General features: G+C 46.6%; 1 protein-coding gene across 2 annotated transcripts in view; it reads left to right on the forward strand.

Moving 5' to 3' along the window:
* The window catches only part of LOC138299906 (membrane cofactor protein-like), a 637,582-nt gene that overhangs the window by 165,509 nt on the left and 444,213 nt on the right, over positions 1-27,860 (forward strand). For both annotated transcript variants that reach the window (XM_069238620.1, XM_069238621.1), the window contains exon 5: positions 21,363-21,480. In XM_069238620.1, coding sequence (XP_069094721.1) covers positions 21,363-21,480 — 118 coding nt within the window. The remainder of the gene's footprint in view (positions 1-21,362; positions 21,481-27,860) is intronic.

Raw genomic sequence — 27,860 nt, forward strand, 5'->3', positions numbered from 1 at the left:
ACATTTCTATGTGGGATCACCTCACTGGGACAAATGTCATATCACCCAATGTTCCCCTCAGTCTCCAGGTAAAAATGATACCTCATTTGTGTAGGTGGGCCAAGTGCTTGTGAAAGAGAAGAGCCAAAAACATGTCGATATTTCAAGGGGGATGGGGGAGGGGGACCAAAGGGGGTCCAAAAGGACAGTTTGCAAAAAAAAATTTTTAGGCAGACAAATGCTGCAGAATTTTTATCGGTATAGATGAGACAGTGCTGGGTGGCACGAATTTTGTGGATTCCTGCAGATTCTGGAAGGTTCCATCACAAAAACGTGGGAAAAATGTGTGATTTCCAGTAAAGTTGGAGGTTTGCAGAGCATTGTGGGTACAAAAATGGTGCGGGGTGCATGTGAAACACACCACCCTGGAATCATCCAGATGTTTCATTTTCAGATGTGTGTAGGTCTTGTGGATTTTTATACATGGCAGCATCCCAAAGTCCATAAAGTGCAGCCCTCACCATTCCAAGTGGGACGATTTTGAGAGTTAGCCAAGCTCTCATGGCCCAAATGTGAAACCAAAACCCAAAAATAATCAAATGTCTTCTTGCTTGCTGTGGGATAAGATGGTTTAGAGTGTGGGGGCGAGCTGAAAGACTGTTACCCCTTTCAGTTGGGGTGGGGGCATAACCAGGCCCATACTGGTTGGTAGCCACCACCCCAATATATATATATATATATTTTTTTTTTTTAATTCCCTGGCATCTAGTAGACTTTCTGCCTCCCCGGGGGGTGGATCAGGGGTAATCGGCCCATCTGCCCACTGGTGGGCAGAACAACTTTGGCCCCATTTATTTGGGGTGGGGGTATGGCCATACCCCCACCCTCTTATTCTGGAAAAAAACTTCCCTGGTCTCTGGTGGGCTTTCTGCCCCCCCTTGGGGGCAGATGGGCCTTCCAAAAATAGGCTGCAGATATGGCCAACAGTAATGTGCCCCCCGTGGGGAGCGACCCTTACCCAATGGGCTGCCCCCTAAAGAAAACACATGCATACACACACCAATCCCTGGTGCCTACGTGGTTTCTGCCCCCCTTGGGGGCAGATTGGCCTAACAAAAATCTGCCAATCTGCCCTCAAGGGAGGCAGAAATGGTCTAAATACAATTTTCCCCTCAGGGGTGCAACCCTTCCCTAAGGGGTTGCTCCCTACGGCTAAAAAATAAAACCCCAAAACAAAAAACTATTTATTTTATCCCCGGTGCCTAAAGGTTTCTGACACCCCTGGGGGCAGATTGGCCTAATAACAATAGGGGGTCGCTCCCCCTTGCGTGAAATTGGCGCAAAAAAAAAAAAAAGATGCCGGGTGCCCAGTGGTTTCTACCCGCCTTGGGGCAGATTGGCCTAACAAAAACGACCGATGGTGGCAGAAATGGTCTAAATACAATTTGCCCCCCAGGGGAGCGACCCTTGCCTAAGGGGTCACTCCCTACCTCTAAAAAACTAAAATAAAACCCTAAAACAATGCATCCCTGGTGCCTAGAGGTTGCTGCCCCTCGGGAGCAGATCGGCCAAATAACAATAGGCCGATCTGGCCCCAGGGGTGAGCAGAAATGGCCTAAAATAAATCCCCCCCACCCCCAATACTCCACCCTTACCTAAGTGGTCGCTCCACTTGTGTGAAATTGGCGCAAAAAAAAGATGCCCGGTGCCTAGTGGTTTCTACCCTCCTTGGGGACACATTGGCCTAACAAAAATCAGCCGATCTGCCCCCAAGGTGGGCAGAAATGGTCTAAATACCCCAGGGGAGCGACCCTTTCCTAAGGGGTCGCTCCCCACCTCTAAAAAACAAAACAAAAACAAACCAAAAAATATCCCTGGCGCCTAGAGGTTTCTGGCCCCCCCGTGGGCAGATCAGCCTAATAACAATAGGCCGATCTGTCCCCAGGGGTGCAGAAATGGCCTAAAATAAATTTGCCCCCCAGGGATTGAACCTTGCCTAAGGGGTCACTCCCCTTCCGCAAATTCGCCATAAAAAAATTTAAAAAACTCCCTCGTGTCTAGTGGTTTCTGCCCTTGGGGGCAGACTGGCCTCATAAAAATAGGCCAATCTGCTCCCAAGTGGGGCAGAAACGGCCTAAATATAATTTGCCCCCTAGGGAGCGACCCTTGCCTAAAGGGTCGCTCCTCAACTCTAAAATAACAAAAAAACAAACAAACAAAAAAAAGTGATCCCTGGCGCCTAGTGGTTTCTGTTTCCCCCCCGTGGGCAAATCAGCCTAACAACAATAGGCCGATCTGCCCCCCCCCCCCCCGGGGGGGGGGGCAGGGGTTGGGGCAAAAAAGGCCTTGAAAAATATTGCCCCCCTGGGGAGCAACCCTTTCCCAAGGGGTCGCTGCCCTCATGCCAGTTTCAAATGAAAAATAAATCCCTGGTGTCTAAAAGGCATTTCAAAAGCCGGATCGCTTTATTATCCGGCTTTTAAAATGCTCTGAGAAACTTCAAAGGGAAGGAAATTTCTTTCCTTCCCTTTGAAGCCTCTCAGGCCCCTATCACATGATCGGAACAGAAATGATTTGCATTCGTCTTCCGATGGGGAAAGTGGCCTCTGATGAGCTCAGCGTGCGAATGCTCGCCGGCTTCATCAGACGTTACTGGGGGGGTCAGGGGGATCAGGGGTGGGAGGGGAAGGGCTTCCCCTTCCATCCCTGCCTTGGGGGGGGGGGCGGGAGGGAAGCCCATAGAGGGAGCGCTAGCGCTCCCTCTGAGCTCAGTGCTGAGGACATAATGGTTACGTCCTCGGCACATGAGCACTGTGCCGGTGGACGTAACCATTACGTCCCCGGCGCAGAAGGGGTTAAAGGAACACCTAGTAAAGGCTTGTTGAACTGCAGCTTAATTAAATAAATGCTTTTGCATTAGATTTGTGATGTACTATCAATGTTTTTGCATTTCATATGTGGGGGACACCTAGTAATGACTAATGGAACTGCAGTTTTGTGAAATTGCTAGACAATTGCACTTTCCTATGACTGCTAGTCCCTAGGTATAGTAAGGTTACAGCAACTATTTTCATAATTGTCAAGACATTTATTGTAAATTATAGTGTTCATTCCTCATTATAAACAACCTCAAATATGAATTAGAAAACAAACACAATGGCAAAAGTGTGTATGCAAATTTATATACTAATGCCACACCCCCTCAGGTTGGTGCAGGTCATTCTTCACAAGGCTGTGCAAGAATTGTGACAAGTCATCAGGCCCAGCTCTCTCACCCTTCATACTAGAACTTTCAGTTGTTTTACAATATTAGTAACACTAGTGGTATTAACATAAAATGTGAACTGCATTAATATTTTTGCTTTATGTTGTTTCTTCCCTCCAGCTATACTATAGACTCAGAACTTTTGCAGAGCTTATAAAAACCTTGAACATTAGGATCTCCAATACATTATAATCTTGCGGTAATAGCAGTGTGAATGCTTGAAAATGATTGCCTTTGAACTTAAATTTGAAGCATTGTTGTATGCAAAATTCCCATGTGACTAGGAGATTTCCTAAAACCTCCGCCCTTCCTCTTTCCTTCTTCTATTTTACTCTTTCTCTCCTCCTTTTTCCTCTCTTGTTTTCCTTTATCACAATTTTTGGTTATTCTTTTCTTTCTTACTACTTTTCCCTACATTATTATCAACATTTAATTCTACTATGTCAGCACGGTTTGATGGGCCAACTATGGCCCTCATTACAACTTTTGCAAGCGAGTTGTAACTGCTGCGCGGCCGCACTCCTGCGGTGGCCATTTTGACAGCGGAAACAGAGTTTCTGCCCACCGGCCCAGCGGGGATGATGACCGCAACATGGGAGCCGGCTCCAGATGGAGCTGGCGGTGTTGCAGCGGTGCGACGGGTGCAGTTGCACCTGTCGCGCTTTTCACTGTCTGCTTTGCAGACAGTGAAAAGCTTCATGGTGTTGTGCCAGGGGGCCCTGCGACTCCCCTTCCCGCCAGCCTTTTCATGGCGGTTCCTACCGCCATGAAAGGGCTGGCGGAAAGGGGGGCTGCGTGGCGGAAAACCGACTGGACCTGCGTGGCGGAAAACCACCGGTCCCGGCGGTGCGACAGCGGCGCTTCCGCTGCGGTTGTAATTCCCAAGATTGCACTGCCAGCCTGTTGGCGGTGCAATCGACAAAACAGCCCTGGTGGTCTTTGACCACCAGGGTTGTAATGAGGGCCTATATGTTCAAAAATACCCTCTTTCAATGAACCTTTCTACAGTAGGATTTTTCAAGTGCACTTTCACCCTTGATTCAATCTTGCTCTGCACATTAGTCATGAGTGGTGATAAGACAGGGTTTGAAAATATACCTCTATTACAAATTGTTACTATTTGTATTTTCAGCTTTGAGAAAGGCCCAGCCTAACAGGATTTGTAATGGGCTGTATTAATTTGATATGAATAACACGCAGACAGTTCTGCAAATACCGTGGAAATAGATAAAAGAAGCTTGGAAATACTAACACTGATCCATCAGGGTATTTCTTTTTGATGCATCTGGGGCATAAAAAAATCAAACAAGAAAATACCATTAGGAGATTCAGTACACTTCATTTCTGATGGATACAACTACCTGGGGATTCCTCACCTTATGAATTCTCCCTGTGTACCAGCATTCAACGCAAATTTTCTTCCTAGCTTCTCACTTCGAGGACGTCACAATTGCACGGCTCCGCACGCGACTCCGTCTGACGTCATCAGCGCCATAAGAAGTCCTCGCCGGTGTGCTGACGACAGTTAACTTTTTTCTGCACCTTCGACGCTAATGTTTTTTTTCCTACCTCTTGGCAATTACTGTTTCAAGGGAATTGTTGTAGAGCGCTACAATGTCTCCACTGAAAAAATTGGGATTTAAGCCTTGTAGCGAGTGCGAGGGTCACATGTTGGTGACGTATCCGCATGAAAATTGCCTGTGGTGCCTGAGCTCGTATCATGACGTGGAGGGGTGCGTGTCCTGCCAGCTGATGAACCCAAAGGCCTTGAAAGAGAAAGAGAGGCTAAGCTTTTCTTGGCAAAAGCTAAGAAGGAGCAGAGAGGTCACAGAAGATCAAAGGAAAAGGACACTTTGTCGCATAGATCCTTGAGGTCACATAAAAAGCGATGCCGGCATGAATCTCGATGTCATTCGTCCAGAGATCGGTCTCGGTCTCCTCCGAGATGGAGGGACACTGCGTGGGAGATCAGCCCTACAGTGTCTCCTCAGCCCAAGAGTCCACAGGCTTCTATGGTGCCGATTTTAATTGAGATCTCCAAGTTCCCGGCAAGCCCAGTAGCTAATTTTTCTCCTGCATCCACTCATGATCAAGAGTCGGGTGTGCAAGCATCGGAGCCAGTCCAGCAACCTCAGGAGGAGCAAGGGGTTCCTGCCTTCTCGGCTCCGAGAGCAGATCCATCAGCGTTCCTCGATGCTATGTTTAGCATATTTAACAGAACTATGGCCCAATCAGGTGCACCTGCTGGTCCCACAGGTCCATTGGCATTCATGCTGGGGTCACCGGCGCCGTTTGTACCCTTTCTTCCATATGAAGATACTGGTTCGGCGCTGATGACTTCGCCACTTCTACCCCGAATGATGGTGCCAGCGGTGCCGACGGAGTCGATATCGGAGCCAAATGTATCCCGATTGGCACACAGTGTGGATTTGCCTCCCTCTCCTTTCTACTTTGAAACTGTTGTCGTTGACGTTGGTTAACTCTCCGTCAATGCCACGTTTGGAGTCCAGGCTGAGGTAAAGAAGGAGGGCCTTGAGACTCTTGGAGGAGCAAGAGTATCAAGAACAACTATTGGAGGAAGGGGAAATTCCAGAGCCTGTAGGTGAATTCCAGGGCCTAGGCTCAGCTAGTGGTTTGGATGTGTCCCCTGAGTGGGAATTGTTATTGCCTGGAGGTGAACTCACAGAGGAGGCAGCTTCTTACCACAGTGTGGTAAGAAAGGATGCTGAATTTCTGGACTTACCACTACCAGCATCGAAGCCGAAAACAACCATTTTAACGGAGGTGTTGCATCCATCGACTATGTCTTCTGAACCTCTCCTCCCTTTCAATGATGCCCTCACTGAGCCCTTACTGAGCCCATTTTAGAAATTTGGAGTAAGCCTGTCATGACACTGGCAGTTTCCAAGAGTGTGGCTAGGAGGTACAGAGTTTCTCCAGTAGATGCTCAGTTGCTATCACAGCATCCCATGACTGAGAGCTTGGTGGTGCAAGCCTCTTGTTCTGCACGTTTGGCTCCTGGTTCGTTCCCTACGACTCCATCTGATAGGGAGTCTAAACGTATGGAGGCAGTATGGCCTTAAAGTCTCTGAATGCTACATATGTGCTGGGGAGGTATATCTATGGCCTAATGGACACGGCAGGAGCAGTTGTACCAAATTTGCCTCAGGATGTGCAGAGGCAGTTTAATGAACTCCTGCTGGACAGTCAAGCGGCAGCAAAGCAGGTCATTCAATCTGGTTCTGACACTGCAGACTCGGTTGCCAGGGCTACGGGCACTTCTGTAGCAACCAGGAGGCATGCGTGGCTCAGAGGTTCTGGTTTCTCCTCTGATGTTCAGGCTATGCTGTTGGACCTTCCTTTTGATGGCGAGAAGTTGTTTCGGACTAAAGCAGACTCAGCTTTGGAACGATTTAAAGAAAGCAGGGCTATTGCAAAATCTTTGGGCCTCCAAGCATCATCGTCTGCACCCTTTAGGTTTTTTCAGAGATTAAGTGGATTTGGCTATGGTTCCTCATTTCCTGGAAGGCTACATTCCAAAGTCCCGCAGCCTACTAACCCTCTCTATAGGTCTTTTAGGGGCCATGAGAGGATTAGAATGCGAGGAGCCACACAGCAACCTTCCACTTAATCGTCTTCCTTTGGGAGAGCCCATCAAAGAAAGCAGCCCTAGTTTTCTCCCTGTATTCCAGCATGTTTTACTCTGGGGGGGAAGGCTGTTAAATTTTCTCCACAAGCGGGATTTAATTACATCAGACTCTTGGGTGCTGAGTATAGAGGGAAAAGGTTATGCCCTTCCTTTTTGAAAGTTTCCCCCTCCCTGCCTCCCTTCCCTGTCATTCATTTTACATGGAAGAGCATCTCCTGCTGCTTCAGCAGGAGGTGCATGCCCTTTTGTTAAAAGGTGCAGTGGAGTTGGTTCCATAGCAGGAAAATGGTCAGGAATGTTATTCAAGGTATTTCCTGATTCCCAAGAAGGATGGTCGATTGAGACCTCTCCTGGATCTGAGGATTTTGAATTGGTTCCTCAAACAGGAGAAGTTCAAAATGCTGACCCTAGCACTGGTGCTTCCTTCATTGAACAAGGAAGACTGGATGGTGTCTATAGGCTTACAGGATGATTATTTTCATACCCCTATTCTGAAGTCGCATAGGAAGTATCTCCGGTTCATGGTAGGGTTGTTCCTTTTCGTCTTACTTCCGCACTTCGAGTCTTCACGAAGGTGATGGCAGTGGTGGCAGCAGACCTCAGAAGGAAGGGAATAACTGTATTCCCTTACCTGGACGAATGGCTAATCAAAGCCGGGTCCCCAGAGCTTGTGCTGCATCACTTGCAGGTGACAACCCAGTTGTTGTTTAACCTGGGCCTTACGGTAACCATGCCCAAGTCTCACCTGGAGCCCTCTCAATGCTTCCTGTTCATAGGGGCAGTACTGGAAACAACATTGAATCGGGCCTCCCCTCCCCACAGAGGATTCAGGACATTCAGGAGATTATTCCAATGTTTAAAAAGGGTGCAGCTGTTCCAGTCCTCAAGGTTCTACGTCTGCTCGCTTCCTGCATTCTGTTGGTCACTCATGCACGTTGGTACATGAGTGCTCTCCGCAAGCAGTGGTTTCAACACAAAGGGGATCTCGAGGAGTCGACAACGATCTCCAGAGACGCTGCAGTGGATCTATGAAGGTAGGCTGTGGACGGCGACCTTTCCCAAGGAAGACCGTTTGTCTACCACCTCCGGTGAACACAGTCATAACGCATGCTTCCACTCTCGGGTGGGGAGCTCATCTGGGGGACCTGGCGATTGGTCGCCAGTAGAACAGATGTTTCACATCAATCTGTTAGAATTGCGGGCGATACGTCTGGCTCTCAAGGCCTTCCTCCCGTCCATTCGCGGTCAGTCAGTTCAAGTCTTGACGGACAACACTACCGCGATGTAGTACAGCAACAAGCAGGGAGGAGTAGGGTTGAACCTTCTCTGCAGAGAGGCTCTGCAGCTCTGGTCCTGGGCACAGGACCATCAGATTTGCATAGCGCAAACCTTCTGGCCATAGTTCTCCACGTACGTGCAGACAGTCTCAGTCAGCACTTCTCGACCGATCACATCTCCATCCGGACGTGGTTCTTCACATCTTCCGGAAGTGGAGAGTTCCTCAGATAGACCAGTTTGCCACTCAAGAGAACACACACTTCTGGCGTTCTGCAGCCTCCAGTACCCGGTGGGTTGGGTGTTGAGGGACGTGTTTCAACTGTCTTGGTGCGACCAACTGCCTTACACGTTTACTCCCATGCCCTTGATTCCTCGGGTTCTGAGGAAGATTTGCCAAGATTGGGCTCAAGTCATTTTAATAGCCCTGGATCGACCAAGAAGGTTGTGGTACACAGACCTTCTTCAACTCTCACTGTGCCTTCCACTCTGTCTACCTCACAGGGTAGACCTCCTCTCGCAGTCGCAGAGGCAGGTTCTACACCCCCACCTCCAGAGCCTGCACCTACATTCCTGGAGATTGAACGGGGCAATCTGAGTTCCTTTTCTCCCCCTCCAGAAGTGGTGGATGTTATCTTATCGGCCAGGCGACACTCCACCAAGGCTGTCTATGCCGGCAGATGGGAAAAATTTGTTACTTGGTATAGTGAGAGTCAAATTGATCCCTTAAAAGCCCATTTATCTGATATTTTGCTTCTTGCCCTTTCCTTGGTACAGAAGGGTTGTGCAGTTGCCGCAGTGAAATCCTATTTGTCAGCGCTGTCAGCCTTTCTTTGCATTCCTGATCAGCCTTCCTGTTCCTTAAAGGCTTAACTAACAAGTTTCCTCCCACTCCTTTTGTAATGCCTCAGTGAGATTTGAATTTAGTTCTGACTTTTTTAATGGGTTCACAGTTTGAGCCTTAGACTCGGAAGTTAGGAGGGATGGCCATTTTGCACGTTCTGTTTTGCAGAACTTCTTGGTTTGACCAGTCGGGCACCCAACTCCGAGTGCGGACTGCTTTGGGATTCTATTCATAAGGTGAGGAATCCACAGGTAATGTATCCATCAGAAGAACAAGTTACTTACCTTTGATAACGCTTTATCTGGTGGATACGGTAGCTAATTGTGGATTCCTCACAGTCCCTCCCGCCTCCCCGTTGCCTGTCTGGTCATACCAAGACTTTGTTTATTTTATGTATTTTTGTTTTTTTATAGAAACAGATATTGTGATTTGTGTGAATGTGTGTGTGGATGTGTGTGTATATATATATATATATATATATATATATATGTATATATATGTATATATATATATCATTTTTTTGTTTTTTTTGTTGGATGGGCACATGTTGTGCTTGTGAGAACAGTATTCACCTGTTCGCCTCAAAGGCAGGTAAAAAATGGTGAAACTGATGTCGACACGCCGGCGAGGACTTCCTATGGCTCTGATGACATCAGGCGGAGTCGTGTGCGGAGCCATGCAATTGTGATGTCCTCGTCGACATGAGGAGCTAGAAAGAAAATTTCAGTCGAAATTCATCTCAGAGAATTTAATTTTGGGAGAATTCATAAGGTGAGGAATCCACAGTTAGCTACTGTATCCACCAGAACAGGCGTTAAGGAAGGTAAGTAACTTGTTCTTTCGAGAAAACTTGACACCCACCATAAATACACATTCTTCATAAGGTTGCAGTAACACCATTCTCCTGACTAATAGAACTGCAGATTCATATAATAATTTCAGTGCTTTTGCATTTGACTTCTGACGGACACCTTATAACCACTAGTGGGACTGCAGCTTCAAATAAGAATTTCAGAGATTTTGCATTTGACTTTTAGAGTAACATCTACTAAAGACCCCTGGAACTGCAGCTTATTAAATCTTTTTACTGCTTTTGCATTTACTCTCTGGAATTGCATTTGAAAGACTATAGGGACACCTAGTAACAGCTAATGAAGCTGCAGCTTAGGTAGTGGTAGGCGGATGCACTTCTCAATGACTGTTAGTCCCTCTGTATAGTAGGGTTACATCAACTACTGTCATAACTTTCAAGATATTTATTGTAAATACAATTTTTCATTACTGACAATACACTAGCTCAAATAATTAATCTGTAGAAAACAAGCAAATTTCAAGCGTGTGTATGCACATTTATACAAGATACCCACACCCCATCAGATTGGTGCATGCCATTCTTCACAAGGCTTCAGTATTGTCATTCTCCCCCAGAGGAAGCTTTAGGACGCTTAGGGGGTCATTACGAGTTTGGCGGTCCCAGGAATCATGAGCATGGTGGTCTTCCCTACAGAACACAGCCAAACAACTGCCAGTGCGGACATGCTGCCACGGACGGCGGTAAGCACCTTCAGGCCAGCGGGGACCATGTTTCTGCCAGACATATTACAAGGCTGCACACTGCCAAGGCGGTTGCACCAACACGAAAACCCTGGCAGAAACCAACTCTCAGGATAGGAGTCACTCACGTTCAGGAACACATACCTGGCTGGAGCCGCCATGAAACATGAACTGGACGTCCTCCCACTGCTCCTGCTCGTACAACAACTCCATAACCAGCAACAAAGACAATAACTGTGAGTACACACACCTACCTCACACTGGAGGGTAAACCCAAACCACACACACAACATACGCATCCGGGACGACAGGCAAAACACACCCGCGTAACCACACACCAACATACACACATGCACACCCATACTACACACACCACGGCCAACACACACGTGCCATACACGCCAGCCCGCGCACACACAGCCCCGCTACTGTCTCACACAACCATACACAACAGCACCGATACACACAACTACACACACACTACGCCAAGCAATGTCATTACACACCTCCACATGACTACCCATACTGATAACAACACCAGACAACAATGTAACACATTCACACTGGCAAACAACAAAGCAGACTTCTCAACACACTAACACCACATACAACGCATATGACATGGGCCTTCACCACACACATGGACACGCACACAACAACCACATAAGGGTACACGACACCGTCATTACACATCTCTACAAAAACAATACACAATTCAGTTACACACACGCATTTAACAACACAATCATATCTTACACACATTACACAGCAATGACATTGAGACAAATGGCAGGGCCACACCTACACATTCAGTCCAGGCACAACAGCTGGTACAACCAACACACACACACACACATCACACACGCATAAACCAAAGTCCACAAACACCAAACTGCCATGTAGAAAGAAAGGCAGGACAAGTATGTAAACATCGAATCCAACAACATGTTGTTCCAGATGTATTAATAAATAAGTAAATATGAAATAAAACTGTGTGTAAATAAAAGGCCAACGCCAGTCCGAAGTGCCAAAGGCACAAATGGCACCTAATGCAGCCTCAATTTGACTCCTGACTGCAAAGTGACCTCCATATGGAAGGGACATCAACGGGGCACGTAGGCATCCCAAGGATAATAGGGGCTGGGTGGAGGGGGGAGTTGGGCTGGGGGTAAGGTCCTTGTGCCTCGGTTTGGGAGGGGGGGTCCTTGTGCTTGGGTTTATGGGGAGGTCCTTCTGCCTGGGTTTGTGAGCGGTAGGCAGGGGGAGGGGCAAGGGCACTAGCAGTGGGCCAGGGGTGGACTTGGAGGTAGAAGGGCTGGACTTGGGGAGGGAGGACGAATACTTGGGGGTATCACTGGGTGGGAGAGGAGTAGGGAACAAGGAAAACTCAGAGAGGATATTATTTTTTTGACACACGGGGTGGTCATGGCAAAAGGGTTTGGGAGTGGAGAGAGAGGGAGTGGTAGTATGATGTGTCGGTTTGAATGTTTTGGGTGCAAGTGCGTGCATGGAATGCTTGTTGGTGCTGGGTGTCTGTTGGGTGGGTGAGTGCGGGCTTTTAGGTGTCTTGGGAGGAGGGGGGAAGAGGTGCAGGTAGATGCCATGCTGAATGGTTGACTGTCTGTTGGGGTGGTGTCTGCAGGTATGGTACATGTGATGCATGTGGGGGTGTCGGTGGTTGTGGTGGGTGCGGATGTGGTGACTGTGGTGAATGTCTGAGGGTCTGATATTGTGGTGACTGTGGGTAAGACAGGTGTTGTGGCTGGATCCCTGAATGATGGTTTGGTGGCTGCAGGTTTGTCAGGTGTAGTGTCTCTGAAGGGGGGTGGTGGTGGAGTCTGTGTAGGTAGTGGATATTGTTTGTGTGCATGCCCATGGTGGGTCTTGAGGTGCTTGTCAGTGGTAACCGTGTCTGTTGAGGTGGATGCATGCCTGTGTGTGTATGTGCTTTGGATTGGTTTGGGTAGAGGGGTTTGGGATTGGGAAGAGGTAGGTGGAGGGGGGGACAGTAGACAAAGGGACACTGGTTGCTGTCAGTGAGGAGGCCAGAGCCTAAAAGGATTCTGGAGGACAGCCAGGGCAACGTGAATGCCTTAGAGGAACGCATTGCTCTGTTGGACTTGAGCTGCCAGTCCCTGGATTGCATTCACAATGGTGTGCTGACATACAGAGATGGCCCTCTGGAGTTCAATAGCCTCCTCACTGAGGGCAGCAGGGCTGACTAGGGCGGGGCTAGAGGTGCCTGCGGCAAAGGAGATGCCCAACATCCTGGGTGAGCAGGCACGGGCAACTGGGTGGGGACCTACAAGGAGGGCGGTGGCAATAAGTGGGGTGGCGGACAGTGATGGTGCTGGGGTGGTCCCAGATGGGTTCCCACCTCCAGGGAGTGTCCACTGGAGGAGGATTCTGAAAGAGAGGTGGTAGATCCGGTTTCCCCCGTGATACTCCCCTCGCCCTCCATCCCACTGGGTCCCTCGGCCTGGCTGGTTCCAGCTTCCTGGATCCCGTGGGCTGCTGCTTCCCCATTTGCCTGTGCCCCTTCTCCTTTGCCTGACGATGCTGATGCACACACATAGAGAGAGAGAGTGAGAGGGAGGGAGAGACAGAGAGAGATATAGGGAAAAATGGGTTAACTCTCATACACACTGGTTAACAACCACATCTGTGACAATACTTATCCTGGCTAGGCCATTGCAGGTGCCATTATACATTACCTACATCATGTCACATGTCCCTACTAACCACACCTGTTTTGCAACCCTACTCCTACATCAATATCTAAGTAGGACAGCACAGCTGCAGTCATCCACATGATGACTATCAAAGCCATGTCTGCTGTCACAGCATGCCCTCAATGCACTATCTATAGTATCCCTGAATACATATCATGCCTCTCCATGCCCCTATCAGCCATTGGATGTCCAGCTGACTGAACAAAACATTACAGGCCACTACTGTAATAACACATGGTCAGACCATCCCCTGTGTAACATATCCATAACATTGAAGACCACTCCATTCACAGACCACACTGCGCCTGCCTGCCACATTACATGCCAGACCAAATACTCTGTACAGTGATGCTAATATGGAAATCAACACTTACTTGGCCATTACAAGTTAGACACCCAAACAGTTGACATCTGATGTGTAAAATGCGAGTCTGTGGTATAGTCATTAGAATAGTCTGACCCAATCATACAGCCAGATCAGCAGACACCAAACACATATATATCACAACTGATCATACTGCTAAGTGCATCTAAAAAGTCTGATATAGCACATATGACATATCCATACTCAATCACTGAATGCAGTGTCACAACAGATATACTTCAGGAACACACATATTACATCATGGTCCACTTACAATGCAAACACATGCAATCACACTGCGCAACATGACAACTCCACCCTCAAATTCCAATCCAGAAATGACAATAACTGTCACAGAGGTCAGACAACACACTTCTCAGAGGTTAATGTCAGGATGCATTAGGCACAAATGGACCAGCACCACTGCCTGTGCACCACTTACACATCCCACTACTACATGAACCAACCAGGGGAGACCAAATGCAATATTAGAATCACATCTAGATGCCATGTGACAAGCAATAGGCCAGCCTCTCCTAATCTGCCTCTTCAGCTTGGCCAAGGCAAGCAGAAAAGTCACAGCACATCAGATGTGCCCCCAACTTACCATTAGGAAATTATGTAGGCATTAACAATGTAGCACATCAATAGCTAGGCCATTGTCATCCATCCCATATACATAACATGCTGACATATTCGAGACCTGTGGAGGCACCTACCACCTCTAGTACCATTCCATTGGTTTAATTGTAACTTCCCCACAAGTATTGCACCTAGGAATGCATAGTGGCTGCAACCAGACCTCATCAATTGTACATGTATCAGTTTCACAGTTAGCCTAACTTAACATACCCTGCGGTCAGCAGTTCACCTATATATGACAATACAACTATCAAATCAATGATCCCTTTCCATGAAGGCCATTTCTTTAGTGGAACTTAGATGGCAGACCCACAATCAGTGTAAAACATTCCCAGTACATGATGTATTCAGTCCCTGTGAGAAAACTAAAGTCACACAGTAGCATATACAGGTATAAGACACAGATGGAAGTGGACTGACACCCCAGAGCCACTAATGCAGATGAATGGAGCTAGTGACTTGATGCTTAGGGTGATACTAATACAGACATCCTTTGCATAGGCAGGATGGTCTCACACATGTCAGTGTCATTTGAGCATCTCCACATTCCAGGCCCGAAGAGGTATTTTAATGGGAGATATACATCCATACAGTAAAGCATGCCAACACATCTACCATATATACTCAGCCAGGGTGCATAATACCCATTTCCAATAGTCAATACACAGGATGCCATTACAACAATGTCATTTTGCCTGCAGTGAGGCACAATATCCCTATTAAGCCCAGCTAAGTTCCAGGATCCAGTCTGTACTCACCCCCTTGTGGCTGCTGTGCTGCCCTCAAACGCTCATCCTCTTCAGGGTAAGCCACCGCCAAAATGCGGGCCACTAGGGGGGTCAGGATCCAACGGGCACCTCTCTTGTTGGGAGCACATCCCCAGCTGGGCCTCAGCAGTCTTACGGGCCCAGCGTCTCAGGTCCTCCCACCGCTTTTTGCAGTAGGTGCTCTGCCGGGTGTGGACCCCCAGAGTCCGTGCTTGCTTGGCGATGGCAAGCCAGATCCCTTTTGTCTGATGGACGTTCATCTGCATGGATGACACAGATAGAAAGGGAAAGTCAGGTACACATGCCCCATACAAACCGCATTAGACAATACACATCTGACTCACCAAGTGCCCACACATACCCTCCCTCTCAGCTCACACACCTCTACTTCATACCTCCTGCATCGATGTACTCCCTCCCCAGTACACTTACCCCATCACACACCATATCAAACATGACAATGGCCCAGACTCGTGGAGGCTTGCAAGAGTGTCAGGGGTGAATTGAGCAAAGCTGCTGAAAATTGCGGTCACGGCCGCCGCGTACAGGACTGTCACCGCCAGCGGTGATCACCATTGTCCCCAATACCCTCATAGGCAGAAGTGTTATCAAATGAGAGGTTGCACGTCGGTTTCAACCACCTACCGCCATGACTACATACGCCAGCGCACGTAGGTCACTTCCATCTGTCCTGTGCAGCAAGCCAGGCGGATGCCATATTGTGCACATATCATGCCTTGCAGTCCCTAAATAAGTGTGTCATACACATTTGTGTGCAAACTGTGGACTAGGCCTGTGTTGTGCCATCATAGTTCAGTCAATACATGTGACGAACATGTCACTGTAACGCTTCAGCTTGCCCATAATGGTATGTGTCAGTAGTGCGAGTCACGTCTACAGTGTTCGGTGTGTGTGATGATGAAATTTACTGCTTACATGTGTGAAGTACTCCTCACTCAGTACATTTTCTACTCTCCATCCTAGATACCCTGCCATGAGGAGATTGAGACATGTACCTGTGTACCGACCGATAGTTGACCTTGCAACCATGGAGGAGAGGCATGTCATCCAGATCTAGCATCTGGATCATCAGACCATCATGGATCAATGTGGCCAGTTGGAGCCTGATCTCTTACCTGCCATACGCAATTCCTATGTCATCTCTCCCACAGTACAAGTCCTGTCAGTGCTACACTTTTTTGCCACTGGGTCCTTTCAGAATAATGAGTTGGACAGCAGGGTGTCACAGCCCATGTTCAGTCTTGTGTTGAAGGATGTACTGTGTGGTTTATTGAAACATCTGGACAGTTACATCAGGTCCCCCTAACGTGGAGATTTGGCCTATGTGAAGGCAGACTTATATGATGTGGGACATAGATGACACCCATGTAGCCTTGGTCCCTCCCAGTGCCAATGAACAAGTGTACAGGAACAGGTAAAAAAACTACCACCCGTTCACTGTCCAGGTGGTGTGTCTGGCAGACCAGTACATCACACAGCCAAGTTCCAGGATCTGTGCATGACTCCTACATTATGAGGAACAGCAATGTCCCACACATGACGGCACAACTACACAGAGAGGGTACTTGGCTCATTGGTATGTATGCATTTGGATGTGTCTCTCTGTTATGTCACCTATCATCAGATTCTCCTAGGTGCCTGTACCTGCACTGGAACAGGTCCTACCTTTATGCATACAGGTGACTGGTATTCTAACCTTCCCTGGCTGTTGACACCAATGAGGTACTCTGCCACCGAAGGGGAACTCTGTTTCAATGAGGCCAACGGCAGGGCGAGGCATGCAATTGAAAGGACATTTGGCTTTCTGAAAGCCAGGTTCAGGTGCCTTGACGTGTCTGGATGTGCCCTCCTCTACACTTCCAAAAGGTATGCCAGGTCATAGTTGCCTGCTGGATGCTCCACAATCTTGCCCTGAGACGTCTGATAACATTGCTAGCTGATGATGAGGAAGCAGCTGGACCAGTTTCTGGTGACGCAGACATGGATAATGATGAAGAGGCAGATGAGGAAGGTGCAGCTGACTCTAGGACTGAGCTCATCAATCAGCACTTCCAGTGACATTCAAGTATGCTGATTGTGATAATGCAGATGATGTGTATCCACTTTGATTGCTGACAATGGACCTCCTGATTAATTTAATCAGTGGTGTGGTAATGTGACGCTATTCCTATGTGTGGGTTGGTGGAGGTGAGTGCTTGAATGTAAGGTGCTGAGTTTACATGTATCTTATCTAACGTGTACTCACTGCAGATTGCTAGTTTTCCATCTCCTATGGACATACCTGTGTTGAACTATGTGTCCTGCCTTTTCTAGTCCTCATGTTATTCCACTCACTGACTGTGTTCTGTAATTCAGTGCCTCTGGTACATATTGCTTGAGGCATGTACGCTCATTAGCTATTAAAAACTGCATACAGAATGTTTTTGTGCACATGACAGATGGCAGTTACAGTATATTGTCATTTATTTCCTGTGACTGGGGATGTAGAAATAAAATCTGTTCTGCCCTGCTTTGGTGGCTGTCTACATTGAGCTGGACAACTGTGTACTGCTTTGTGTGGCACCATGCCTTGTATCCTGATGTAACTCTGTGTTATGGTCTCTTTTGCAGGTTGGATGAGTGATTTCACTGTAGTGTGTGCCTGGACTAGTGACTTCCTTACATCTGCCCTGGGACATATCTGTTGTACTTTGTCTCCTGCAGAGGATGCCTCCTTCTGCAGTCCATTGCACTGCCTGTTGGTTTAGGGGGACAGAGCCACATCACATTTTGCTGACTAACAGTTGTAAATGTTCAAATAAAGACACATATCCAGTTGCAGTGACCAATAGTTTTTAATGGGCAAACAGGGGATATGTGAACAAACAATCTATGGTGCATATAGTGACAAATAGGTGATGACTGGGGTCATGGTAGTTGTAAACATCAGAGAAGGTGACACATCTGTAGGTAGCACTGGTCCAGTGTCCAAGGGCCATGGGAAAATGGAGTAATGTCATTGAACAGTCAACAAGATGTCTCAGTGGCACACACGGGAGAGACATCAGGAGAGTTTCACTTTTTGGCAGTGGGTTTTGTCTTGGTATCTGCGCCAGCTGGATGTCTGGATGGATGTCCATGTTTGTGGGAGGGTTCCTCAGCTACAGAGGGAGGGGTGCCAGAGGCCTGTTGTACCCCTGGCAGGGTCTCCATTCCACTACGTGCGGCAGATGTGGATGGCTCAGTTATGTGGATAGTGGAAGGGGCCTGCTGGTGGGTTGAGGAAGCACGCAGGGTGAAGTTGAGGTCCCTGAGCACCCCTGCAATGGAGGCCATGGAGGCATTGTGGGCCTGCCTCTGCTGTATGACCTCCTGGTGGTATTCCCTCTGCAGCCTTTGTTTTTCCCCCAACATGGTGATAATCTGGCCCATCCTGTCTTGGGATTGGTGGTATGCTCCCAGGACTTGGGAGATGGTTTCCTGGTCAGTTGAGTCCCTTGGGGGCCCCATCCTCTGGCCTACAGGTTCCCTCCCACGCCCCCTGTGCCCCTGACATGGGGTGCCCACTCCCACCAGGACCTTCATTGTCTTGGGTGTGAGGGGTCGATTCAGGTCCCTGGTAACTTTTGGATATTAGGTCCTGTGTGATGGTTCACATGGCAGGTGTGCCCTGTTTGCTTGTGGTAAATCAGGCTTGGTAGATGTGGGTGGGGATGGCTGTACATTCCAGCATGGGATCCAAGTGGGAGGAGAGTATGTGTGTATGCATGGTAACTTGACCTGTGTGTGCATTTGGTCCATGGAGTTTCCCTTCTTATTTTCTAGCCCATGCTCAGTCCATTTCAGGGTTGTAGATCTGGATAAGTGGCCATTTGGTTTGGTGCAGGGCTGTGGCTGTGGCTGTGTATGGCCTTGTTTGCCATTGTGTAGTGCCATTGCATTGCTGGCATTGCCATTTAGTGGTCCTCAGTTGAAGCATCCAGTTGGTGTAGCTAGTGCAATAGTCATACATGCAAGGGTTGTGCTGTGAAGTGAACATAGCAGGTTTTGCTGTAGATGGGCTAGTGCATTGTGGGAGTTGTAGTGATTGTTCTTGGCACTGCTATCTGTGCACTTGCCATGGACTGTGTGGGCATTGGGGCTGGGTGGTATTGTGGCATGCAGGAGATGGGCATTAGGTGGTAGGTGTAGTGGGAGATAGAGTAAGTTGGAGAGTGTTTGGGTGGTGAAGAAGCATGCTGGGCAGGATAAATTGTGTCAGGAAAGTGGTAGTTACTTAGCAGAGTCCAGTCGTCTGGGTATTCCAGTCAGGCCCTCTGGATTCAGTATGTCCAAGACCTTCTCCTCCCACAATGTGAACTCTGGGGGAGGATGTGGGGTCCCACCGTCAGTCTTCAGTGTCTTGATGTCATGGAACGCACATTCCCCCATAGGTCGTTCCACCTCTTCCTGATGTCCACCCTTGTGCATGGATGGTTGCCTACTGAGTTTGCCCTGTCGACAATTCTCTGCCTTAACTACATTTTCCTGGCAATGGAGGTTTGCTGGATCTGGGCTCCAAACAGTTATGGCTCTACCCTGACAATTTCATTGACCATGACCCTCAACTCATGATCTGTGAAGAATGGGTACTTTTGACAGGACATGGTGGTGGTGGTGGTTGTGTTGTGTTGTGTTGTGGGTGGGTGTTGTGTGTGTAAGAGTGCTTGGTGGGGTGGGGGGTTTTGTTGTGTGTGATGGTTGTTTTTGTTGTGTGTGATGGTTGTTTGTGTGTAGTCGTGATGTGTGTATTGTATTGTTCATGCAGTTGGGTGGTGTGTGCTGAGTGTGAAGTATATATGTGCCTATGGTGTACAAGTGCTAAATAGTTAGTTTGTGGGTCCTCGCTGTCTGTGAATGTAGTTTTGGTAACAAAAGGATTGTGGGTTGGGTTTTTATAGTGCAGTGATTAGGTGTGTATGTGTATCAGGTCTTGGGTATTTGAACTGTCAAATGTGGTGTGGTGTTTTGTCTGAAGTGACTGTTTGAACATGGTGGTTCGCTCCGCCAATGGTTTTCCTGCCCTCCAGTGTCCTGCCGCCTCAGATTTTTGGCTATACTTTGGCGGTCTTCAGTGTGTGACTCTTAAGATGGCGGTCAGATGACTGCCAACATGGCGGCCTTTTGGTGGCTACCACCGCAGCGATCTTCCGAAAAGATGAAAATGAGGCCCTTAGTCTCAACTAGTGGAACCGCAGGTTGATATAAGAATTTCAAAGCTTTTGCATTTGACTTGTGAGGGATGCCTTGTACGGACTAGTGGAACTACAGCTTCATTTAAAAACGTCAATGCTTTTGCATCCGATTTTATAGGGACACCTAGTAATGACTAATGGAACTGCAGGTTCATGTAAGAAATTCAGTGATTTTACATTTGACTTGTGAGTGACACCTAGTACTGACAAGTGGAATTGCATCTTCACTAGAGGCTATCAATGCTTTTGCATTTGACTTGTAAGGGACACCTAGTAATGACTAGTGGAACTGCAGCTTTGTGTAGGGATTTCAGTGTGTTTGCTTTTGAATTGTGGGAAACATCCTAGTAACCACTAGTGAAATAGCAACTTTCTTTAAGAATGTCAATGGTTTTGCATCTGAATCGATAGGGGCCCCTGTTCAAGACTAGTGGAACTGCAGCTTCATCTGGGAAGCTCAATACTTTTTGCGTTTGACTTGTGAGGGACACCCAGTAACAACTTGCGTAATTGCAACTTCACAAAAGAATATAAATGCTGCACCTTCATGAAAGAATATAAAAACTTTATTAGAGGAGCAGAAGTGAATATGTACATTTTAATGTTGAAGCCACACATCCTCAACTTTGTTAAGGACATTTAAAGCAGTTGGGTCTTAGTCAAGAGGTACATTTATAAATGTAAATTATTGCAGCATTGTGATAGACTTGTTAAGCAGTTGCTTCTGATTTGAGAAGCCATCTTGTGAAGTTCTGAAGGGCTGCAGTCTCATTAGAGACTTAACACTGTTCGTTTTTTTTATGACTCAGAAGGGAAACCTGGGACATCAAGCACTTGAAGTAGTTGTAGTTATGTGAAAGGTCAGACTGATTGGCCTTGTAAGTGCTTGTTTACTCTAGCTTTGGTTGGTTCACCTTGGAGATTTGATCTTCTGCTGTAATAATTGAATACCATTACATTTATGCTCCTTCATGTAATTCTAAGATTTATGCGCGTTGTTTGAAAACACTACAATAAATATTTGTATTTTTTAAACTATAATATCTTTGATTTCTAGGGAAGGATTGTGGTAATCCTGGAGAACTAATGGATGGAGGTGTAAATTTTGAATACGATGTTAATGGTGAGGTTGATACCAAATTTGGTTCAGCAGTATCATTCTTTTGCAACCCTGGGTGAGTAGCCAAAAACCCTATTGACTTTGTCTAGCAGTTTTCTTATGATGGCAGGAGAACAATAAAATAACTTACTGCTACATCTAGTCCATCTTCCCCTAGATTCATCAGATTACTAGGTTGTAGAAACACGTTAATGTTGATCAGAAAATAAATATGTGCTCACTCTGCCAGTGAATGACCTCACTGTATACAGTCTCTGCCTTCTAACCCTCCTTTTGCTGCAAGCTCCTCAGTACCCTTCACTGCCCATTGGGTGCAGGTCAGTTTTGCCCAACTCTAGCTTTTCATTAATTTGCCATCCGTTTTGTTTTTGAACATGGTAGCCTATCAATTAATCCTTGATGTGGGTTTTGCTAGGTGACTGTTGTATTGTTCTTAGCATTGTTTACTGGGCCTTTGAATCTAAGGGGCTTTTTTTAGGCCAAACACTGGGATTCGATTGAGGGCAGCTGTTTTTTCCTGCTTGGCCTGTCTGCCTTATGTTTGCTGCTGGGCCTTGAGCGTCACTCAAGGCACTATGCTACTTACTGGTTCTTGAACAAGGATATCTGTCAGATCAAAACATTTTACTCAATGCACTATACTTGGTTACTTTCCTGCCTTCTAGACATACCAGATGTGACATGGCATGGTGTGCAGCTTATGATGATGCAGCATGGATTGTGCACTTATTCAGCCATTAAGCTCCCTGTTTACCTAGTGCCTGTCATCAAGAGTTCTCCTTTCCCAAGAAACCTCTTTCGTGCTGCAATGTTTTATCCCCTTCCCCTTGCATGTCTTACTTTGAGGGAACCCACTGATGTCTGGAACTTAATTTGACCTTGCACGTTCCCTATTCTGTCATGTTCCTTGGCCTGTCTCGGGTGAGTTCTAAGATGGAAGGTGATTCATCCCCTTTCCAGGCTTGCTCTGTTCTTATCTGGCCATTACCATAATAGTTCTTGGCACCTAATCTCTCTGCAGATGTATGGTCAGCATTTTGCCAAATGTTCTCTTCACCATATCTGTATCCTATCCAGTCTTTGACTTCTCTTGGACTTCCGACTGGCCTTTACTGGCCATGGTCTTGGGGTGCTTTCCTGGTTTCAGTTTAATTGGACATTTCAATGTTTTGTTCTCCAGCTGTCCAGCAACCTCTCAGAGTCCCTTGATCTATGTGGTGTTTGCTGCTCAAAGTTTTCCTTGATTTGGCCTTCAAAGTACTCCATTGCATTTTGTTTGTGCTCAATCTCTTACAGGCTTTTGAGAATGAAACCTTTCAAGGTCTCTGGGCAAAATAATGCCTTCTTGCCACAGGAAACCCTGTGGAGTCTCTGGCACCAGTGTTTATCTGCAAATTGTATTCTGTTGCATCATTGCGTGGGTTTTATAAACCTTGACTCCAAGGTGCCTCCCCAACAGGTCCTTTGGTTGTTTCTTCCACAAACATTTTTGAAACATTGAGTTTGCTCTCCTTGTATTCAGAGTTTGGCATCCTCCCTATGTCTTACTGTTGTGAAGAGGATACAGTGGGTTTCTCTTGAACCATTCCTTCTAGGACGACAGGTCTGTTTGAAGCTGGCATCTTGTCCTCCGTAGATCCACTTCCGGTAAGTTGTTTAGACTTGCAGCTTCTAAGTGTTGTGTGTTCTTCCCCTGACATTTACCTTGTGGTCACATTCACAGGAGCTAGGTATTCAGAAGCATAATTCAACCTTTCCCTGTACTCCCAACTTTTGTTTTAAGACCTTCCTTCATTCCATTGTGCATGGTCTGCTGGTGCTCTTTTTGCTGATTCAGTTAGGCTTCTGGCTTTGCAGGTAAGCAACTGCTTTGGACAACTGGGAATCTGATCTTAAGTTCCAGTTCATCAGTGGCATCCATGAGGAACAACTCCACATGCCATAAGCACTCATTAATTTTGCTGTGCCTGTGGCTGCCCCTGGCCATGATATGTATGCACCTAGTCGTGGTCCCTTTGGGGCAGGAGTGATTCCTTCTTTGTGAACTCAGCTTATCCAGAGACCTCTTAGTACCATGCTCTGGTACAGTGTCCTAAGGACATCACTTGGTGTTAGGCTTTAAGCCTTTTTCTCAGGTACAAATGGCCTTTCAGCCCAAAAGCTACATAGGCAAAAATGAATGCCTTGAATTCAGTTCGGTTAGCAATGGGCAGCCAGTGCAGTTGACGTAAGTAAGCAAAAACTGATAGATATGGCGGAACCTTCAGGATAAGATGCACTACCGCATTTTGAATAAATTGCAGACGATGCATCAAGTAAGAGAGCAGGTCCAGATTTAAGCTGTTTGCCTAGTCTAACTTGGAAGTAGACAAAGAGTGGGCAATGGTCCTACGTGTGACCCTCACTACTAGATGGAGCATCCTCCCGAGTCATTTCAGAGTAGAAAAGCAGCTTGTAGATACAGCTTTAGCCTGTGGTTGAAATGACAGGCCGAAGTAAAATTTAAAGCCTAAGTTTCATACAATTGAAGATGGCGTGGGGTCTTGGACACCAAGCTCCGAAGACCACCAGTTATTGGAGTCTGGGTAGTGATTGGTGCCAAAGAAATTGATTTCCACTTCATCGGAATTCAGTTTAAGGCAGATGTCATTCAGCCTCTCACACACTTATTAAGACAATGCTTAGAGGCATTCAAAGCGTCCACATCATTACCTTAAAAGGCAGAAGAAGTTGAGCATAGAAAATCACACGCAAGCCCCAGACTTCTACAAGGCTAGCAAGAGAAGGCAAGTAGACATTAAGAGGGTCAGGACAGAACCTTGATGCACCCCGCAATTAACTGGCTTAACTGCTGAAGTAAAAGGAGAAAGAAATACCTCTTGTGTTCTGCCTTCAAGGTAAGATTTAAGCCAAGCCCACGACTGACCTTGGACTACAATACCCTTTAGCCTGTTTAGAAGAATAGATTGAGAAACCGTATAGAACACTGATGATAAATCCAATGTGACTACAATTGCCACAGCATTCTGATCAAGATTGACCTTATGATTTCTGAGACCTCCAATAGAGCAGACTCTGTGTTGTAACTTGCATGGAAATCAAATTAAATATTGTGTAAGAGGTGGTTAAGCTCCAGGAAATGGGGGAGTTGTCTGTTGGCACACTTCTCCAGCATTTTGGTGCTGCAGGTAAAAGAAAGATAGGTCTGCTGAGCACCTTGGGGTCAGCATGGGGTTTCTTTAGCATGGGGTACAAGAGAGGGCCTGCTTCTAGCTCCTCAGCACTACAGCGCACTCTAGGGAGGAATTCATCAATTTGTTCAGAATGGGATTATCAAGCGGAGTGGGCAGTTTGAGAATGTCAGGAGGACACTGGTCAAGAGGCAACCAAGACTTATAGTTGGCCAGTATAGAGGATGAGTCCTCTAAGGAGACCGGTTTACAATTGGACAGTAGCCGGCCAGAAGAAATAATCTCACCCAGAGTGGTTAGCAGCACCCCTTGAGTGGGAAACAGGTCATAAATCATTTGATTTTATAAAAAAATAAGTCAGAGAACTCCTCACATAAGTTAGCAAGAGGAGTCAGGTGGTTGCACTGGGGCACAGAAAGGAGTTAAATCTTACACAGTTCCCACAGTTTGTTCGAGGCAGCGGCAATTCAGAAGGAGATGCACTCCTTGTGTGCCCTGCGGAAGACCTTCGAAAGTTCATCAAGGCTCTCTTATCCACAAATTTCACCTCCCTATCATGGGAGTTCCTCCATTTATGCTCAAGGCATTTACATTGTGCCTTTTCCTCTTTTAAAGCAGCCAAGAATCAAGGGCACTGATGGTCTTGTTATCCTCTACGATACAGTTTTTGTAGGGGCAATGAGATCTAGGGCAGAGGATGACCAATAATTATCCTTTTCTACATCTGACTCGAACGAACCTGAAAGTTCGAGTGGGATGGATTGGAAAACCTTAGATTGCAGTAGTTCTTAGTTTTGACAATTGGTGACAATCTTAAAAGGTATCAGGAAATGGTCTGACCAAATTAGCTTGAGGGCTGGGCTAATATGAACATTCAGGGAGTGAGAGAAAATGAGGTCCAAAGATGTGTCCAACCATATGAGTGGGGTAATGCACAGGTTGTTCAAAATGAAATCCCTCTAGAGGAGTCAAAAATTCTTTGCCCACTGAACAGCTTGAATCATCTATGTGTAGATTAAAATCTCCCAACATTAAGGAATTCGAACAACGTCCGAAAGTTGGCCTACCAGGTCCACAAGAAAGCAGAGGAACTCATTGCAACAATTAGGTGGTCTGTAAATCAGGATCCCAGAGACTGCAAAAGAGGGATCACGAGTAAAAGAGAAGAGGGGCCCTTCTATGGTCCCAATATTCAATAGTTTAGATAATGTACACCAAAAAGTATCCTGGTATACTGCAGCCACACCACCTCCCTTATTGTCAGTCCTATTAATAAATTGAATTAGGAACTCAGGCAGGATGGCTAAAGCAATGTCGGGTGCAGTGGAGTCTGTAAGCAATGTTTCTCTCAGAAACAATGTCTTCCACTTATCCTCTACAAGCAAATTACAAATATTGTAAAAATGCTTCGATAAGGGTCTACAATTAATCAAGCAAGGGGAGACAGTGGTTCTTCGCCGAGCCATGTCATTCTCAGATAAGGGATTCACAATTGTTCCTAGCTAGGTGCCGCCCAAAGGAATAAAAGAGAATATGCAAGATGGACACTTAGCCAAAGCATCCTTGCTAAAATAGTCATGGAAATTAAATTTGTGGCCACATAGAGGAGACTTTTGAGCAAGTAACAACTCCTCCCTTGATTATACCTTCACCGCAGGAGGCCCACCAGGCTCACCAGCAGCATAGCTGGTGTTGGATGCAAACCAGATCTGGACTGCACAGATGGACTTGCCTTTGGCGCACCAGCGGCCCACCTGCTGCATGTATCCGCTGCTTTTTCCTGCCTTTTGTAGTCAGAGGTAAAGCCCGAATCCAACCCCTAGAGCGCGTCAAACCAAAAATGGCCCTGTGTGGTGAAATCTGTGAAAACCACGAAGTGCCCTCACAATTGCACAAATCTTGCTTTGAAACAAGTATGGCCAAAATTGATAGCTCTCCGCAATCCAGTCGCCCACCAGCATACAAATGAGGATTAAGATGAGCAGAGCATACAAACAGTCTATTAGCAACAACACAAGCCACTGCACATCTGTGACATTGCCCGCTTTATGTAGTCAGAGGAAAGCCTGATTCCAACCACTAGAGCCCGATGAACCAAACATGGTGCCTCTTTGGTGGAATTGGTGAAAACCAGGAAGTGCCCTCAAAATTGCACATATCTTGCTTTAAAACAAGTATGGCTAAAATTAGTAGGTCTCCACAACCCAGTAACCAACCAACTTACAAATGAGGAGTAAAATGAGCAGAGCATAAAAACAGTCTGTTGCTGGCAACACCAGCCGCTGATCAGTCCAAGGTCTTGCACCTTAACCACTGGGAAGTGGGTTGGTAACCTCTCTGGATGTCTCCTTCTTAATTGGATTTTGAAGAACATAGGCTGCAAGGTCTCTCAAAATTTAGAATACTGAATCTCTTCTTGCTGATGTCATAGTTGTCTTAAATGTACATTGCAAACTTTGCTCCTCTTTTGCCATCTTATTTATGGGATTTTTCTATTGTTGGCCATTTGTTACTGGTACTACCTTATATTACATGGATACACATTTTTAATCCCACAACCTGGATGCTTCTACTATCAGAGTTGCCTGACGAGATCCACAGCATATAAATCCTGATCTCCTCTTTGATACTGGAGTTTTATTTGACACATTAAGTAATAATATTTTGACCTAGCAGAATGGTAATAAAGGATTCAATAAGTGGTTCATGGATTTCCTCTGCTGCATTTTCTGCTATTTCCATATGAAAGTCACACATACTTTTTTGTTGGAGGGTTCAACTTGTTGGTATCTTTCTTATGCTGTGTTGCGTTGCCTTTGAATGCACACTGACTCTTTATGTAGGTATCTAAATTATGGTCTTTGGAGTTAATTCTATTACTCATTCTCTCCCTTAACTTAAGTTTAGTTTTTTGTTTTAAGTACATTGACACTACTTTCATGGGTACCTGTTTGGGATCCCTAATTCGGTTCATACTAGGTGGCCTGAAGTCTGTTACTTGGACTTGTTGCATTGATTCGATTTACTGTGAGCTGCTGATGTAATAGCTTATTCCTCTTGTTGGTTAAAAGAAGAGTCCCTTTTTGCTTATGCTGGGAGGGTTCTCAAACTCCCATTCTTTCTTCACTCTGGTCTTGAATGTCATCAATTTTGGTTTGTGTCCCCACTTGTCTGACCCTGACCCCTTAGTTTGTGGGGTAGAGGGTCTAAAATTCTTACTTTTGATTCCTATTTCCTTGTGTGA

This window comes from Pleurodeles waltl, chromosome 6 (assembly GCF_031143425.1).
Source record: "Pleurodeles waltl isolate 20211129_DDA chromosome 6, aPleWal1.hap1.20221129, whole genome shotgun sequence".
Taxonomy (NCBI): domain Eukaryota; kingdom Metazoa; phylum Chordata; class Amphibia; order Caudata; family Salamandridae; genus Pleurodeles; species Pleurodeles waltl.